General features: G+C 42.7%; 1 protein-coding gene across 1 annotated transcript; it reads right to left on the minus strand.

The window, feature by feature from the left end:
* Positions 1–510: 510 nt before the first annotated feature.
* Positions 511–6,376, minus strand: LOC138651148 (uncharacterized). The gene is made up of 2 exons (XM_069741167.1): positions 5,710–6,376; positions 511–1,685 (listed from the first exon to the last, which is right to left on the minus strand). The coding sequence occupies exons 1-2, from the start codon at positions 6,298–6,300 to the stop codon at positions 1,482–1,484; spliced, it is 795 nt and encodes a 264-aa protein (XP_069597268.1). The 5' UTR covers positions 6,301–6,376; the 3' UTR covers positions 511–1,481.
* Between the last annotated feature and the right edge of the window lie 14,403 nt (positions 6,377–20,779).

Genomic DNA, 20,779 nt, shown 5'->3' on the forward strand with positions numbered 1-20,779 from the left:
AATGTAACAATCAATGGCGCAATTAACTCCGAAATAGTGGAGGAAAATATGTTGGAGTCAGGAAGATTCACATCCGAATCGTTGCTTATGGATTTCCCTGTTCGGATTCTTACAGAAGGAAGCGCAGCTCTGGAGCACTAGCTGAAGCTTCAATAAGTGAAACCCCTCTACAGATAAAGGGCTTTTTCAGGGGATCACGCAGCTATCCCACCAATTTGTCATGAACCAGCACTCAATCATCAGCACAATTGCGTAAGTGACTTGCTATTGATGGACGAGGACGCAGCTTCTTTCGCTACTATGCGCTTCTCAGTGAACGTATAGTATATACACATCCAATCCTAATTTATGTAATATACATATAATATATATATGCCTAGCTCTGCAATACCCTAAGAAAACTAGCTGCCGCCACTTATTTATGCAGGCTGATTTTACGCCCCTTTCTGGTAACGTATGGCTTCACAAGGCTTCAGGGGTGCGGTTTATAGAAAAAGAGGAACAAAGCTATTAAATTTTATCTTTTTAATTCCAAAAGTAGGCAGTATTAATAAAAATATACAAAAGATATTACAAAAGGGGACAAAACAATACAGTATATACAGTCACAGAAATAAAGGGGATAATAAAAAAGTACTAAACCTGATGCCACAGGAATGGTGCAGAGTTTTGATGGAGGGGATGGATCCAATTGGAAAATGGAGCAATCGTACCTCGAACTATATCTCCCAGTACTGAATAATGATTATAATTCAGAATCTTTTTTTATTAGATAACAATATTCCCACAAACCTCTAATTGGTGAGCTTAGATGGGGCAGATCAATGGGATGCGGATAGGTCCCCAAAATTATGGTATCCCCAGTGTTAATTATATCTGCCCCTATGAAGGTCCCAGGTGGGAGATATCAATGCCATATCTCCCATCAGGATTTTAGCTTTCTACAGATAGGAGACATGGCATATCCAACTTTGTCCATCTGGCTGATAATAAGTAGGGGCTGATGAGCAGACCGCACCGTGATGGAAGTAACTGCGTTGTGCCACTTTGTCTCAACTCCAAAAATATGTCTCTCATAACTAAAAGACCTATGCCTGTAACAAAAAACAATATTTATAACTGGAATCTGACTACAAAGAGTCTAATTGTAGTTCTCTTGAAGACAGGAAGCGTCATCTCTGAAGGCCATACATTTGTCGCCTCCCAGCCTCTTGTATACACTGAGTTCTGACTTCGTGTCTGCTCTCCAGCAGATAACCCACTTCAATTACCTGTTCACAGCAGGGGGTCATCGCTGACCAGAGGTTGGAATTAAGTATTAGCTTCTTCCACCTTCAAGTTATGATGAAGCCATACTTCATTGCTCAATATGAGGGTGACGTCCCCTCCCAAGAGATGATTTAAATATAGGTCCCATTTTACCATTATATCTATAACAGTCTTATTCCCATGTTCTCTGTGTTTGTAATATTGAAACCGATTTAACAACAAGAATAATCCCCCGAAACGAACATGGATGATTGGGAAGATCCAGAAGACGATGTGCTGCGCTTGCCGACCAAGAGGGGAACCATAATGCAACACAACATTATATACAGCAAGATACTGAGGCTCATTGCAAGTATGTTCAGCAAGACGACTTTATGGGAATATTTCCTTGCTGTGATGATATCTCCTTTGTGGATCTATGAGAAATAAATGTTTGTTTGTTTTTGTACAAACACATAATAGAGATATTTTATTCATCAGTAGGGTAGATAAATGGATGAGAGATAGAAAGCGCTAAAGGCAATTGACTAATGTACAGCAAGACTGTGGAGTCCTGACAGATAGATAAATAGATAGATAATAGGTAGATGATAGATAGATAATAGATAAATAGATATATAATAGGTAGATGACAGATAATAAATAGATAGATAGATAATAGACAGATGATAGATAGATAATAGACAGATGATAGATAGATAATAGACAGATGATAGATAATAGATAGATGATAGGTGATAGATATTAAATAGATATAGAATAGATACATTATAATAGAAACATGGCTAACACCCTCTGACACCGCCTCCCCTGCTGCGCTGTGTTACGGAGGCCTCCACTTCACCCACACCCCTCGACCCGGCAACAAACATGGTGGAGGAGTGGTGGGTCTTCTCCTTTCTTCAAACTGTACCTTTAACCCAATCCCACCTCTTCCCTCCCTTATCCTCCCCTCTTTTGAAGTCCATTCTGCCGGCATCTACTCTCCCTCCAACCTCCAAGTGGCCGTCATATACCGACCTCCAGGCCCGGCCACTGCCTTTATTGACCAAATCTCCACCTGGCTTCTTCACTTTCTCTCTGCTGACATTCCCACCATCATCATGGGTGACTTCAACATCCCCATTGATACTCTTCAGTCAACAGCCTCCAAACTCCTGTCCCTTACCTCATCCTTTGAACTTACTCAGTGGTCCTCCGCAGCCACCCACACAGATGGACATACATTAGACCTGGTATTCACCCGTCTCTGCTCTCTATCTAACTTCACAACCTCCCCTCTCCCTCTATCCGACCACCATCTACTCACTTGCTCATGCTTGTCCTCCTCAACGGTCACCCATGTCCAGCACCATGTGCATCCCCACAGAAACCTTGCACACCTAGACACCCGCACACTCTCTGACTCCATCCTACCACTGACATCCATATCCTCACTCCACGACACAGACACTGCTTTCTACAATGCCACTCTCGCATCAGCTATTGACACGGTTGCCCCTCTCGTCCATGGCAGAGTGCGACGTATCAATAGATAACCTTGGCACAGTAACACCACCAAAAAGCTCCGGCAAGTGTCCAGGGTTGCGGAGCGGCATTGGAAGAAAACACATTTGCAAGATGACTTCACTGTATTCAAACAAGCAACACTCGCTTTTAAATCTGCCCTCACCTCTGCTAAACAGGCGACTTCACAACCCTCGTATCCTCCCTATCCTACAACCCCAAACAGTTATATAAAAACCTTTAACTCCCTCCTCTGCCCAACACTGCCCCCTCCAACCTCCATCATCTCTGCTGAGGACTTTGCCACACACTTTAAAAATAAGATCGACCAGACAAGGCAAGTCTTCATTGTTCAACCACCACAACCCCTTTGTATACCAGACCAATGTCCAAACCCCATAACCTCCCTATCCAACATCACTGAAGGGGGGCTTAATTCTCTCCTCTCCAAATCGCACCTCACCACCTGTGCGCTCGACCCCATCCCATCCCACCTCCTCCCCAACCTCACCACCACACTTATCCCATCCCCTCCCCAACCTCACCACCACACTTATCCCATCCCTAACCCACCTCTTCAACCTATCACTAACTTCTGGCACCTTCCCTTCTGCTTTCAAACATGCCACAATCACGTCTATCCTTAAAAAGCCAACCCTCGATCCAACTGCTATGTCCATCTATCGCCCAATATCGCTGCTCCCATTCGCTTCCAAACTCCTGGAGCAGCACGTCCACGCTGAACTTTCCTCCCACCTCTCATCTAACTTGCTCTTTGACAATCTACAATCTGGTTTCCGCCTCCATCACTCAACTGAGACCGCCCTGACCAAAATCACTAACGACCTACTTACCGCCAAAGCTAACGGACAATACTCTGTACTCCTCCTTCTAGACCTGTCCTCTGCTTTCCACACAGTTGACCACTGCCTCCTACTACAGATCCTCTCCTCCTTTGGCATCAAAGACCTCGCCCTATCCTGGATCTCCTCGTACCTTTCCAACCGCACATTCAGCGTCTCCCACTCCCATACTACCTCCTCATCCCACCCTCTCTCTGTTGGAGTCCCCCAAGGCTCTGTTCTAGGGCCCCTACTCTTCTCAAGCTATACACTTGGCCTGGGACAACTCATAAGGTCCCATGGATTCCAGTACCACCTTTATGCTGATGACACTCAGCTCTACCTCTCTGGCCCAGACGTCACCTCTCTGCTGTCCACAATCCCAGAGTGCCTATCAGCCATATCCTCCTTCTCCTCTCGCTTCCACAAATTCAGTGTGGCCAAATCTGAACTCATCATCTTTCCTCCATCCCATAGATCTTCCTTACCTGACCTATCTATCGCAATCAATGACATCATGCTTTCCCCTGTACCGGAAGTCCGCTGCCTCGGAGTAACCTTCGACTCTGCCCTGTCCTTCAAACCGCACATCCAAGCTCTTTCCACCTCCTGTCGCCTCCAGCTCAAAAATATCTCCAGAATCATTCCTTTTCTCAATATACTAGAATGCTTGTGCATGCCCTCATCATCTCCCGACTTGACTACTGCAACATCATTTTCTGCGGCCTCCCTGCTAACACCCTTGCACCTCTCCAGTCCACCCTTAACTCTGCTGCCCGACTAATTCATCTCTCTCCTCACTACTCCTCCGCTTTCCCCTCTGCAAATCTCTTCACTGGCTCCCATTCCCTCAGCGTATCCAGTTCACATTACTAATACTGACCTACAAAGCCATCCACAACCTGTCTCCGCCATATATCTCTGAACTAATCTCCCGATATCTTCCCTCACGTGATATCCGGTCCTCCCAAGACCTCCTACTCTCCTCCACACTTATCCGCTCCTCACCCAACCGCCTCCAAGACTTCTCCAGAATATCCCCCATCCTCTGGAATTCTCTGCCCCAACACATCCGACTATCAACCACATTCGGATCCTTCAGACGGAACCTGAAAACCCATCTCTTCAGGAAAGCTACAGCCTGCACTGATCCCGCTGCCGCCTCATCACTACCGAGGCTACCGCCTCACCAACACCGGAGCTACCGCCTCACAACTACCGGAGCTACCGCCTCACCAACACCGGAGCTATCACCTCACCAACACCGGAGCTACCGCCTCACCAACACCGGAGCTACCGCCTCACCAACACCGGAGCTACCGCCTCACCACTACCGGAGCTACCGCCTCACCAACACCGGAGCTACCGCCTCACCAACACCGGAGCTACCGCCTCACCACTACCGGAGCTACCGCCTCACCAACACCGGAGCTATCGCCTCACCAACACCGGAGCTACCGCCTCACCAACACCGGAGATACCGCCTCACCACTGCCGGAGCTACCGCCTCACCAACACCGGAGCTATCGCCTCACCAACACCGGAGCTACCGCCTCACCACTACCGGAGCTACCGCCTCACCAACACCGGAGCTACCGCCTCACCAACACCGGAGCTCCTGCAACCTACTGTCTCCTTTCCCACCATCCTGTAGAATCTAAGCCCGCAAGGGCAGGGTCCTCGCCCCTCTGCATGTCTGTCATTGTTAGTTTACTGTAAGTGATATCTGTAACTTAATAATAATATTAGTAATAGATAATAAATAGATAGGTAGATAGATAATAGACAGATGATAGACAGATAGATAATAGGTAGATGATAGATAGATAATAGATAGATAATAGACAGATAGATAATAGATATATAATAGATAGATAGATAGTAGGTAGATGATAGATAGATAATACATAGATAGATAGATAGATAGATAATTGGTAGATAGATAGATAAGTAGAAAGATAATAGATAGATAATAAATAGATGATGGATAGATAATAGACAGATAATGGGAAGATAATAGATAGATAATAGATAAATATTCCATTTATTTTGCTCTCTGAGTTTATTTCCACATTTTCCCTATATAACTTACCATCAGAGAGAACACCAAAGGAACAATTCCATACAGCGGGCAGAGGATGAAGTTGATCACTGAGCAGGTCATGCAGCTGTATGGTCCAGGCTGAAATGGTATCTCACTGCCTTGCTGAGTGGAATCTCCAGCATTCGGCGGTGGAGATCTTACTTGTTGGCCTGAATCTCCAAGATAGGGTGGTGCAGTTTCTTCTCGTGGTGGATAATCTACTGGTGGTGGAGGATCTACTAGTGGTCGAGGTCCTACTGATGGTGGAAGATAAAATGGTGGTCTAGGTCCTACTGGTAATGGAGGATGTACTGGTGGTTGAAGTCCTACTGGTGGTGGAGATCCTAATTGTGAAGGAGGATCTTCTATTGAGTACGGTGGAGGCAGTTCACAATAATCTGGAGGACTGGTCATGTCTAGAATTACTGTGGGTGGCACAGAGATACTGGTTGGAGTATTTATTCCATGATCCTGGTTAGATGGAGATAAATAATTCCTATACAAGGCCACGTTGTAGATGCAATGTATTTCATACTGCTCAATCGTTGGCACCAGGTCCTCATACGATGGTGGTGGGGATGAACCATCTACTTCTGACATTCTCCTGGAAAAGCCCCTATACCGCTGCTGCTCCTTCCTCGCTTGTGAGCGGAGATCTTGTCATTCATGCCTCAAGCCAAGGCTATGTTGCACTGTACGTCACACCCATTAGGTGACTATTGTATAACTCAACTATTTAAAGGGGAAGAAGACAATTTCTGTCAACTCAAAAATAATTTTAAAGACTTCTTATGGAACAGAAATATATTGCTGCATTGTTCCAGAAACAGCGCCACTCCTGTCAATTGGTTTTGTCTGATATTGCAGCTGAACTGCAGCACCACATTGAACTTACTGAGGTGTTGGTGGTATTGGTGGAAGAAAATTGACAATGTTTTTAAGATACTGGACAATTGTTTTATTGATGTAAGGAGAAGATGTGTTGGTGACTTATGCTGACACTTCTCTAATAGTGGAAACCTTTTGAAAACATGTATGGCACAACTCTGTTCTCTGAGATTAGAGGTCTGTCTGGGGTTTTGTCAGACCCCATTATGGTGCCTCTAAATAGTTTATTTCCTCATTGTACTGATCTTCTACTGCAGCATTCATACTGAATGCTTTCTCTCAGAATGCTCAGGGCTGATTTTTATATTATAGCTCAGCTCCAATCAGTAGAAGCAGAAAAAAACAATCATAATCAAAAGATGAGGTTGGTGCTGTTTCTGGGAGGAAAAAAAGTCCATAGGCAGTGTCACGGGGTCCTTGTCCGATACCACACAATCAACAGAGCAAGGGAAGTGTGAACAATCCCAAGACCTTTATTATAGGCAATACTAAAAGGTCCATAAACAATCCACCACACGGAGGATAAAATAGTCCAGAACACGAATGCAGTTCAGTAACAGGAAAAAATGTCCAAGGCGATGAGAGTCCAATAATCCAGCAGACAGAGGATAAAAAATCCATAAGCTTCCCTTTCTCTCTGACCTGCTGTGTTCACACCATCCTCACCACACGGGAACTGACTTCCCAGCTCCAGTCCTCCCCAGCCCGCTCCTTATGTCCAGGGGTAGTCAGACAGGCTGGGGTGGTTTTCAGGGGTCCCAGACCTGACAAAGGTGCCTCAGGGATTAAGGCACTACAAGGGGTCATCAAGAGGCATAGATACAGTCAGTAAGTGAGCTAATCCAATTATCAAATATAGCTTGGAGGGGTCCCCAAATATTAAAACAAAACCTTTAATCAATTATTAAAATGACAAATATCACAAACAAACCAAATAAAGTGCTCGTGCAAACCAGTGCTCATTAAAAAATGGTTTGGTCTCACCACTGTTGACGGATAAAAGATCCCGGTCTCTTTCCATATATAGTCCCATTTTCCTTTGTGTGTGTGGATCCATTTCTCGGCGAGGTACTTCCGGAAGGAGGCCGGGTTTTTTTTTGTCCGTCAACTGTGGTGAGACCAAACCATTTTATAATGAGCACTGGTTTGCACAAGCACCTTATTTGGTTTGTTTGTGATATTTGTCATTTTAATAATTGATTAAAGGTTATGTTTTAATATTTGGGGACCCCTCCAAGCTATATTTGTTAGTTAACCCCTGAGTGTACTTGGAATGGTGGTGAGAACCTCCTAATCCAATTATCAGCCTTTTGGAAGGTAATTGAGACTCTAGACAATATGGGGAATACACGGAATGATACAGGGCAACAAGAGAACACTATGAAAATCAGTAAAATACAAATATACACAAAAATATACCCACATAACTTATCACACCATCACAGGAAGCAGAAAACTTCTTTGTGGAGTAGACAGTATTAGAATTTAATATTAGCTGCTTGTCCGGAGGAGGCAATTAGCTGTCTGGCTGGACATGCTATGTAACAATTGCTTACATATTTGTAACAAAGAGATGAGAGCTACGGCCGTCACTAATTTAGAATGTCCGTTATCACTAGACGCTGCATGCGTAATAATGTCACTATCTTAAGTGCAGACTATAAACTTCCAGCCTCAGTGACTCAGAAGGGAAGCCCTGGAGTGGGGCACTTACAACTCACACACAAATAATCAACAGCATCGCTATTTATACAATGTATACAAGATATATCTCCGAGTACTGGTATACCTGCTGGGAGCGTCACATCCCCATATATAATAACAGTGATGTCACTGTGATACATGTATTATCTGCTGCTGTAAAATATAACTGGTATCTGGGGAGCGGTGATGTCACCTCTGTATAATATAACTGATATCTGGGGAGCCGTGATGTCACTGCTGTCCAATATAACTGATATCTGGGGAGCGGTGATGTCACTGCTGTATAATATAACTGATATCTGGGGAGCGGTGATGTCACCGCTGTATAACATAACTGATATCTGGAGAGCGGTGATGTCACCGCTGTATAACATAACTGATATCTGGAGAGCGGTGATGTCACTGCTGTATAATATAACTGATATCTGGGGAGCCGTGATGTCACCGCTGTATAACATAACTGATATCTGGAGAGCGGTGATGTCACCGCTGTATAACATAACTGATATCTGGAGAGCGGTGATGTCACCGCTGTATAACATAACTGATATCTGGAGAGCGGTGATGTCACCGCTGTATAATATAACTGATATCTGGAGAGCGGTGATGTCACTGCTGTATAATATAACTGATATCTGGGGAGCGGTGATGTCACCGCTGTATAATATAACTGATATCTGGGGAGCGGTGATGTCACTGCTGTATAATATAACTGATATCTGGAGAGCGGTGATGTCACCGCTGTATAATATAACTGATATCTGGAGAGCGGTGATGTCACTGCTGTATAATATAACTGAGATCTGGGGAGCGGAGATGTCACCGCTGTATAATATAACTGATATCTGGGGAGCGGTGATGTCACTGCTGTATGATATAACTGAGATCTGGGGAGCGGTGATGTCACCGCTGTATAATATAACTGATATCTGGAGAGCGGTGATGTCACTGCTGTATAATATAACTGATATCTGGAGAGCGGTGATGTCACTGCTGTATAATATAACTGATATCTGGGGAGCGGTGATGTCACCGCTGTATAATATAACTGATATCTGGAGAGCGGTGATGTCACCGCTGTATAATATAACTGATATCTGGAGAGCGGTGATGTCACTGCTGTATAATATAACTGAGATCTGGGGAGCGGAGATGTCACCGCTGTATAATATAACTGATATCTGGGGAGCGGTGATGTCACCGCTGTATAATATAACTGATATCCGGAGAGCGGTGATGTCACCGCTGTATAATATAACTGATATCCGGAGAGCGGTGATGTCACTGCTGTATAATATAACTGATAGCACCCACCATGTATACAGCCCTATCCATACATTTATTGCACCCATATAATGAACATATAAAGTAAGTGTTTGATATCCTCATTGATCTTTGTGATTTTGGTGCATTTCCCTCTGACAACAAAGTGAATCCTCATTAGCGGCGCAGTCAGCACATTACACACAACTATTTTCATTCCACAAACAATCACTGGGAAAAAAAAAAACAACTCCAGACAGGAAGGAAAAATACCATTAGTAATGGGGTCTCCATGAACAGCAAGAGGGATGATTATTTATTTAACTGTTAAATTACTATTTAAATTCTTGCACATAGAGGGCAGTATTATAGTAGTTATATTCTTGTACATAGGAGCAGTATTATAGTAGTTATATTCTTGTACATAGGGGCAGTATTATAGTAGTTATATTCTTGTACATAGGAGCAGTATTATAGTAGTTATATTCTTGTACATAGGGGGCAGTATTATAGTAGTTATATTCTTGTACATAGGAGCAGTATTATAGTAGTTATATTCTTGTACATAGGGGCAGTATTATAGTAGTTATATTCTTGTACATAGGGGCAGTATTATAGTAGTTATATTCCTGTACATAGGGGGCAGTATTATAGTAGTTATATTCTTGTACATAGGGGCAGTATTATAGTAGTTATATTCCTGTACATAGGGGGCAGTATTATAGTAGTTATATTCTTGTACATAGGAGCAGTATTATAGTAGTTATATTCTTGTACATAGGAGCAGTATTATAGTAGTTATATTCTTGTAGATAGGAGCAGTATTATAGTAGTTATATTCCTGTACATAGGAGCAGTATTATAGCAGTTATATTCCTGTGCATAGGAGCAGTATTATAGTAGTTATATTCTTGTACATAGGAGCAGTATTATAGTAGTTATATTCTTGTACATAGGGGGCAGTATTATAGTAGTCATATTCTTGTACATAGGGGCAGTATTATAGCAGTTATATTCTTGTACATAGGGGCAGTATTATAGCAGTTATATTCTTGTACATAGAGGCAGTATTATAGTAGTTATATTCTTGTACATAGGGGCAGTATTATAGTAGTTATATTCTTGTACATATTGGCAGTTTTATAGTAGTTATATTCCTGTACATAGGAGCAGTATTATAGTAGTTATATTCTTGTACATAGGAGCAGTATTATAGTAGTTATATTCTTGTACATAGGAGCAGTATTATAGTAGGTATAGTCTTGTACATAGGGGCAGTATTATAGTAGTTATATTCTTGTACATAGGAGCAGTATTATAGTAGTTATATTCTTGTACATAGGAGCAGTATTATAGTAGTTATATTCTTGTACATAGGAGCAGTATTATAGTAGTTATATTCTTGTACATAGGAGCAGTATTATAGTAGTTATATTCCTGTACATAGGAGCAGTATTATAGTAGTTATATTCTTGTACATAGGGGCAGTATTATAGTAGTTATATTCTTGTACATAGGAGCAGTATTATAGTAGTTATATTCTTGTACATAGGGGGCAGTATTATAGTAGTTATATTCTTGTACATAGGGGCAGTATTATAGTAGTTATATTCTTGTACATAGGGGGCAGTATTATAGTAGTTATATTCTTGTACATAGGGGCAGTATTATAGTAGTTATATTCTTGTACATAGGGGCAGTATTATAGTAGTTATATTCTTGTACATAGGGACAGTATTATAGTAGTTATATTCTTGTACATAGGGGGCAGTATTATAGTAGTTATATTCTTGTACATAGGAGCAGTATTATAGTAGTTATATTCTTGTACATAGGGGCAGTATTATAGTAGTTATATTCTTGTACATAGGGGCAGTATTATAGTAGTTATATTCTTGTACATAGGAGCAGTATTATAGTAGTTATATTCTTGTACATAGGAGCAGTATTATAGTAGGTATAGTCTTATAGCAATAGTCAAAAGCTATAGGAAAATATACCAATAAATAAATCACACTAGAAACATTTTTATCCCTAATAACGTATAATTTATTGCTGCAAAATGACTGAATTTGAATTGTGACTGGAATTACCCTGTTAAGTCCTTCATATGTCAGAGATTTATGTCACTGAGCACAATGGTTTCCTGGACACGTATACAGGGGACATGTCTCCTGCACATTGTTTTCTATTTGTAGATTTTATGTCTCCAAATAGGAAATTTAAATTGCATCAAATGCGCGCAGACAATATACCGCAGCGATGCCAAAATTACGCCTCCCAGCACCTTTAAAAAAACCTGGCCGGAGTGGTGGACAGCGAGAGGGGCTGTCGTCAGATCCCATTGTTGTCCCTCATAACTAAAGATGAGGCTCAAGAGCCTAAATTCAAGACTAAGAATTTGTCTGTACACAAGGGAAAAGCCCCCTTTTTTATTTTGTAAAGGTTTGTGGAGAAGAACAATTAGTTATCTTTCGTTGACCGGAGAGAGACAGTCGTATCGGCAGCAGAACGATCCTCCCGAGAGAAGGGAGGATGTACTGTATGTATACAAAAAGCTAAATAAAGCGCAGGAAAATACCAAATGCAAAACATCTTCAACATATAATATAAATACCGCCAAGTGCAGACGAGCGGAACGCACAGGACAATCCTGACATGGCGGCAAATTGGGCAGAAGAAGAACATAAGATGTAGATGGACAGATGGATCGACAATAGATAAAATATAGATGATAGATAATCAAAAATAAATATAAATCCTTAAATTATCAAAGTTGTATAAAGTACAATCCAACAGAACCTCTCACACTTACAGTATGATGTCCCTGCAGTGCCCCCAAAACAGCAAGAAGTCCTCCCAATGACCCTAACACAGTATGATGAACCCACAGTGACCCCAACACAGCATGAAGTCCCAACAATGCTACCAATACAGTATGTCCCCACAATGCCCCCTATACAGTATGATGTCCCTACAATGCACCCAAGACATTAAGATGTCCCCACAGTGACCCCACCACAGTATGGTGTGCCCACAGTGTCTCCAACAAAGTATGATGTCCCCACACTGTCCTCAAAGAAGTTTGATTTCCCCACACTGTCCTCAAAGAAGTTTGATGTCCACACAGTCCCCCAACAGTTTGATGTCCCCACATGGACCCCAACACAGTATAATGTCCTCACAGTGACCCTAACACAGTATGATATCCCCACATTGACCTCAACACAGTATGATGTCCACAAAGTACCCCCAACACAGTATGGTGGGTCTATAGTACCCCCAACAGTATGATGTCCCTGCAGTGTCCCCAAAACAGCAAGAAGTCCTCCCAATGACCCTAACACAGTATGATGAGCCCACAGTGACCCCAACACAGCATGAAGTCCCAACAATGCTACCAATACAGTATGTCCCCACAATGCCCCCTATACAGTATGATGTCCCTACAATGCACCCAAGACATTAAGATGTCCCCACAGTGACCCCACCACAGTATGGTGTGCCCACAGTGTCTCCAACAAAGTATGATGTCCCCACACTGTCCTCAAAGAAGTTTTATGTCCCCACACTGTCCTCAAAGAAGTTTGATGTCCACACAGTCCCCCAACAGTTTGATGTCCCCACATGGACCCCAACACAGTATAATGTCCTCACAGTGACCCTAACACAGTATGATGTCCCCACATTGACCTCAACACAGTATGATGTCCACACAGTACCCCCAACACAATATGGTGGGTCTATAGTACCCCCAACAGTATGATGAGACCACAGTACCCCCAACACAATATGAGGAGACCACAGTACCCCCAACACAATATGATGAGACCAAAGTACCCCCAACACAGTATGAGGAGACCACAGTACCCACAACACAGTATGAGGAGACCACAGTACCTCAACACAGTACAAGAGTAAGCGACTTTATGAGAATATACTATAATCTAGGAAAGGCTGAGAAGCAGTAAGCTACTTTAGAAGAACATATTACAATCTAGGAGAGACTGAGAAGCAGTAAGCTACCTTAGAAGAACATATTACAATCTAGGAGAGGCTGAGGAGCAGTAAGCTACTTTAGAAGAACATATTACAATCTAGGAGGGACTGAGAAGCAGTAAGCTACTTTATAATTACAGTGTAGGAGAGGCTGAAAAGCGGTAAGCTACTTTAGAAGAACATATTACAATCTAGGAGAGGCTGAGAAGCAGTAAGCTACTTTATAAGAACATATTACAATCTAGAAGAGGCTGAGAAGCAGTAAGCTACTTTATAAGAACATATTACAATCTAGGAGAGGCAGAGAAGCAGTAAGCTACTTTATAAGAACATATTACAATCTAGAAGAGGCAGAGAAGCAGTAAGCTACTTTATAAGAACATATTACAATCTAGGAGAGGCTGAGAAGCAGTAAGTTACTTTAGAAGAACATATTACAATCTAGGAGAGGCTGAGAAGCAGTAAGCTACTTTAGAAGAACATATTACAATCTAGGAGAGGCTGAGAAGCAGTAAGCTACTTTAGAAGAACATATTACAATCTAGGAGAGGCTGAGAAGCAGTAAGCTACTTTAGAAGAACATATTACAATCTAGGAGAGGCTGAGAAGCAGTAAGTTACTTTAGAAGAACATATTACAATCTAGGAGAGGCTGAGAAGCAGTAAGTTACTTTAGAAGAACATATTACAATCTAGGAGAGGCTGAGAAGCAGTAAGTTACTTTAGAAGAACATATTACAATCTAGGAGAGGCTGAGAAGCAGTTAGCTACTTTATAAGAATATATTACAATCTAGAAGACTACAATCTAGGAGACGCAGAGAAGCAGTAAGCTACTTTATAAGAACATATTACAGTCTAGGAGAGGCTGAGAAGCAGTAAGCTACTTTATAAGAATATATTACAATCTAGGAGAGGCAGAGAAGCAGTAAGTTACTTTGAAGGAAGATATAATCTAAGATGAGAGTGTGAGAAGCAGTAAGTTACGTTTATAAGCGCCCTATAATTTTTCTTATGCTTGATTGAATCTCTGCATTGTGCAATTCCTGATCAGGTAATGATGATCTATGTATCCAATATCTACTTATCCATTTGGGACTTGTCAGACCGGAGTCTCCACCCTTGTTAGCAAATCAGTAAAGTTAAGCGATTTTGCCAGTTAATTCATATTGGAATGTCAAGCATCATGGTGACGTTAGTGAGGGATGAAGTATCTTGATTCTTCCACTTTGGATATCAATTCATCTGGCAGATTAGATGCAGAACTCTACAAATATCTATTGTCCACCTGGCGATACAGGCTTTGAACTATTAACACAAATCTTTGGCGATATCCTTTGGTGTCATTTATTATGCACAGCGCAATATTTAGGACAATCCCCAATTGTTGCATAATGAAGATAGAAAAACGCAGGTACAATAATATAAATGGGCAACAAAGAAAAAAAATTGTGACCCGACGTATCCCCAAAGGTGCTTCAGGGCTAGGGGAAGTATTTCTGGGCAATAGATTTAACAGGAGGAACGCCACGGAGGGTGTGACCTAAGGGGAGAAAAATCTGCCTCTTTCTCCAACTGTCATCTCCTTTCCATTACATAGAAAGGAAATGACTGTTAGTGCTCATAAAGTTCTATGGAGAACTATAACTGACCGTTTGGGAGCATTTGCAGCAGAATGTCTGTGTTTGCCTTCCTCCCTCTTCTCCATAGAATTTCCAAATCACCAACAGTCGCCACTTCTCTCAGTAATGTGAACAGGTGTCTTCACTGAATACGACAGATCAGGAGGAGAACGGATTGGATTTCTGGAATAACACGGAACACAAAGTTGCTTATCTTCATGTTTACTTACTCATTTATGAAATAAAACTTTAAATGATGGTTCCCTATAAAGATTGTCTAGATAATATACGTCGTAGAAAACCATCCGCTTCTTATAAGGGCACAAAGCCAAAGCCATACGGAAGACGTATCGAGCGCGTCCTCCACTGCGTCCTCCGCCGCGCCCCCCAGGACCCCCGCTGTGAAAATGCTGCAGCTTAGAAAGATCCATCTGATACACAGGACACACAAACAAATGCAGATAATTTAGGCAACCAGGGATACGGCCATTGTTAAAACACAAAAACATCCTGTCCCCAAACTCCAACACACCCAGTGGCAGAGACAGACGGGGAACCCATCCCATAATCAGTGACATCCCAGCCGAGGAGGAAAGCAGCGGCCGGAAGAGACTTACAGGGGCTCAGGGTACCAGTGTGTGCGGACTCCATCCATCCATCATCCATTATCTAGCTACTATCTTTTTATTATCTATTATCTATCTATATACTATCATCTATTTATCTATCTACTATCTATTTATTATCCATCTATTATCCATCTACCATCTATCAATTATGTATGTATTATCTGCTATCTATCTACTATCTATCAACTATCTACTATGTGTTTATTATCTACTAACCATCTGCTATCTATCTATTCTATCTACTATCTATTATCTACTATCGATTATCTATCTATAATCTACTATCTATAATCTTAAACATCTTGACCTACACATTCTCTGAATCCCTCCTCCCTCTCACAGATATAAGTTCCTTACACAATGCGGATGATGCTGCTCTATATAACACCACAATAGCTGTAGCTCTGGAATCTGCTGCCCCTCTCACACATACCAAAGCTCGCAAAATCAACAGACAGCCCTGGCACACCAGCCTGACCAAAGAACTGAGGCGAGCTTCCAGAGCTGCTGAGCGCAGATGGAAAAGATCCCACTCCAACGAGCACCTTATCGCATTCAAACAGTCCCTCACTACTTTCAAGACCACACTCGCCACAGCTAAACAAACGTACTTCTCATCTCTCATATCCTCTCTCTCTCACAACCCTAAACAGTTATTCAACACCTTCAATTCTCTCCTCCGTCCCCCAGCACCTCCTCCCTCCCCACTTATCTCCGCTGAAGACTTTGCCTCATTTTTCAAGCAGAAGATTGAGAACATCAGAGACAGTTTTGGTCAACAACCCCCAGAGCCCTTCCTCCCGACTTCCCAGCCCTCCACCTCCAAAACCAACTTATCCACCATTACAGAAGATCAACTCTCCACTCTACTCTCAAGATCGCATCTCACCACCTGGGCACTTGACCAGATCCCATCCCACCTCATCCCAAACCTCACCACAGTCTTCATCCCAACCCTAACCCATCTCTTCAACCTATCACTAACAACTGGTGTTTTCCCCTCAAGCTTTAAACATGCCTCCATCACACCTATCCTCAAAAAGCCCTCTCTTGACCCATCCTTTGTATCTAGCTATCGCCCTATATCACTTCTCCCCTATGCCTCAAAACTACTGGAACAACACGTCTACCATGAACTGTCCTCCCATCTCTCTTCTTGCTCCCTCTTTGACCACTTACAATCTGGCTTCCGATCACACCATTCCACTGAAACTGCCCTAACTAAGGTCACCAATGACCTCTTAACCGCCAAGAGCAAGCAATACTACTCTGTCCTCCTCCTCCTCGACCTGTCAGCTGCCTTTGACACAGTGGACCATTCCCTATTATTACAGACCCTCTCATCCCTTGGCATCACAGACTTGGCCCTATCCTGGATCTCATCATACCTAACAGACCGGACATTCAGCGTCTCCCACTCACACACCACCTCCTCACCTCGCCCCTTATCTGTCGGAGTCCCACAAGGTTCAGTTCTAGGGCCCTTGCTCTTCTCCATTTACACCTTTGGCCTGGGACAGCTCATAGAATCTCATGGCTTTCAGTATCACCTCTACGCTGACGACACACAGACCTACATCTCTGGACCAGATATCACCTCCCTTCTAACCAGAATCCCTCAATGTCTGTCCGCTATTTCATCCTTCTTCTCCGCTAGATTTCTAAAACTTAACATGGACAAAACAGAATTCATCATCTTTCCCCCATCTCACGCGACCCCACCAACGAACCTATCCATTACAGTGCAAGGCTGCCCACTCTCCCCAGTCCCACAAGCCTCGGGTAATCCCTGAGTCTGATCTCTCCTTCAAACCACATATCCAAGCCCTTTCCACTTCCTGCCGACTTCAACTCAAAAATATTTCACAAATCCGTTCATTCCTCAACCAAGAATCTGCAAAGACCCTAGTCCATGCCCTCATCATCTCTCGCCTTGACTACTGCAACCTCCTGCTCTGTGGCCTCCCCTCTAACACTCTCGCACCCCTCCAATCTATTCTAAACTCTGCTGCCTGACTAATCCACCTGTCCCCCCGCTATTCCCCGGCCTCTCCCCTCTGTCAATCCCTTCACTGGCTCCCCATTGCCCAGAGATTCCACTACAAAACCCTAACCATGACGTACAAAGCCATCCACAACCTGTCTCCTCCATACATCTGTGACCTCGTCTCCCGGTACTTACCTACACGCAACCTCCGATCCTCACAAGATCTCCTTCTCTACTCTCCTCTTATCTCCTCTTCCCACAATCGTATACAAGATTTCTCCCACGTATCACCCCTACTCTGGAACCCTCTACCACAACACATCAGACTCTCGCCTTCCATCGAAACCTTCAAAAAGAACCTGAAGACCCACCTCTTCCGACAAGCCTACAACCTGCAGCTACCACCGATCGACCAAACCGCTGCATGACCAGCTCTACCCTCACCTACTGTATTCTCACCCATCCCTTGTAGATTGTGAGCCCTCGCGGGCAGGGTCCTCATTCCTCCTGTACCAGTTATGACTTGTATTGTTCAAGATTATTGTACCTGTTTTTATTATGTATACCCCTCCTAACATGTAAAGCGCCATGGAATAAATGGCGCTATAACAATAAATAATAATATTATCTACTATCTATTATCTATTTATTATCTATTATCTATCTATTATCCATCTGTTATATATCTATTATCCATCTACTATCTACTTATTATCTATCTTTCTACCCATCTATGAATCTCTGGAGATAATAACTATATTCCGATTCTTTCCGTGTACAATACATTGGAGCATATCCAAGTCGTGTGCGGAGCATGTGCTGTATTGTCGGGAGGTTATGATGAGGCGCGAGGCTCCGGGGGTCTCGCACAGTAAACAGAAGATATTTTTAGCAGGAGGCTATTTTGAGTTGTGTTTAATATAAGAACAATGAGTTTATTGAGGAACGTCCCCAAACAGCCAGCACAGGGGTATTGTCCGCCCGCTATCCCTGACATATGGGGAACATATCTGCCTTGTGTGCAGACAATCAGGTGCAGGAGACGTTTCCACATATTTAAAAATGTGAAATCACTTTAAGGGATTAAGCCGACAAATATAAATGTATCTTGTTGGATTTTAACGTGATACAACACAAAGTAACAAATATTTGTGACGTGTAAAGGAAATTATACAGGATAATGTACTAATTATTTTATAAATATAAATCTGACAATTGTGAGGAGCGTTAGTATTCAGCCCCCTGTATTCTGATGCCCTTAAATAAAATCCTGAGTGACCAATCACCCCCAGGAGTCACATCATTAGTACATTGCGTCCCCCTGGGTGAGATTTCTTCTCAGTATAACTACAGCTGTTCTGTGAAGGCCTCAGAGGTTTGTGTGAGAACATTAGGATCAAACAGCATCAAAACCAAGGAGCTCACCAGACAGGTCAGGGATAAAGCTGGGCAGAAGAGGAAAACAGGGTTAGGTTATAAAAAAAATAGCCCAAGCTCTGAACATCTCACGGAGCTCTGTTCAATCTATCATCCAAACATGGAAGGAGTACGGCACGACTGCAAACCTACCGAGATATGGCCATCCACCTAACATGACCTCCCAAGCAAGAAGAGCAATAATTAGAGAAGCAGCCGAGAGGCCCATGGTCACTGGAGGAGCCACAGAGATCCACAGCTTAGGAGGGAGAATGTGTTCACAGGACTATAAGTCATATGCTCCACAAATCTGGTCTTTATGAAACTGTGGCAGGAAGAAAGACATTTTTGAGAGCCATAAGAAGTTCTGATAGCAATTTACAAAAAGCCATGTAGGAGACACAACGAGCAGGTGGAGGAATAGGCTCTGGTTAGATGAGCCCAAAGGAGAACTTTTAGGGCAAAATGCAATAAACTATGTGTGGCAAAAAACTAAATACTGCACATTATCCTGAAAACACCATCCTCACCGTCAGCTATAATGTAGGACATAACGCAGTGATTCCACCAGCAGAATAGTGAGTGCAGCTCTGGAGTATAATACAGGATGTAACTCAGGATCAGTAATGTAATGTATGTACACAGTGACTGCAACAGCAGAATAGTGAGTGCAGCTCTGGGGTATAATACAGGATGTAACTCAGGATCAGTAATGTAATGTATGTACACAGTGACTGCACCAGCAGAATAGTGAGTGCAGCTCTGGGGTATAATACAGGATGTAACTCAGGATCAGTAATGCAATGTACACAGTGACTGCACCAGCAGAATAGTGAGTGCAGCTCTGGGGTATAATACAGGAGGTAACTCAGGATCAGTAATGTAACGTATGTACACAGTGACTGCACCAGCAGAATAGTGAGTGCAGCTCTGGGGTATAATACAGGATGTAACTCAGGATCAGTAATGTAATGTATGTACACAGTGACTGCACCAGCAGAATAGTGAGTGCAGCTCTGGGGTATAATGCAGGATGTAACTCAGGATCAGTAATGCAATGTATGTACACAGTGACTGCACCAGCAGAATAGTGAGTGCAGCTCTGGGGTATAATACAGGAGGTAACTCAGGATCAGTAATGTAATGTATGTACACAGTGACTGCACCAGCAGAATAGTGAGTGCAGCTCTGGGGTATAATACAGGAGGTAACTCAGGATCAGTAATGTAATGTATGTACACAGTGACTGCACCAGCAGAATAGTGACTGCAGCTCTTGAATAATTTACAAGTGAAGCAATAATATTCAGACCCTATCACCCTTAAGGGGGGGAGGTGCCCATCATCTCTGCAGACAATCCCTCTATCACCTATTTATAGTATTTGGTTTCCACCGTTATCAGGAGAAACATAAATATTTTGCTCCAGGGATCCTTTTGTTTGTTATCTTCCCAGATGAGAATCTTCTCTTAAGAGAACTATTTTAAGGAGGATTTATATTATTCCAGTTTGATGTAATTGTTTTCTTCATAGTTCAAATAAACAAATCATGAAAAAGAAAATGTATCTAATCC

This window comes from Ranitomeya imitator, chromosome 10 (genome assembly GCF_032444005.1).
Source record: "Ranitomeya imitator isolate aRanImi1 chromosome 10, aRanImi1.pri, whole genome shotgun sequence".
Taxonomy (NCBI): Eukaryota; Metazoa; Chordata; class Amphibia; order Anura; family Dendrobatidae; genus Ranitomeya; species Ranitomeya imitator.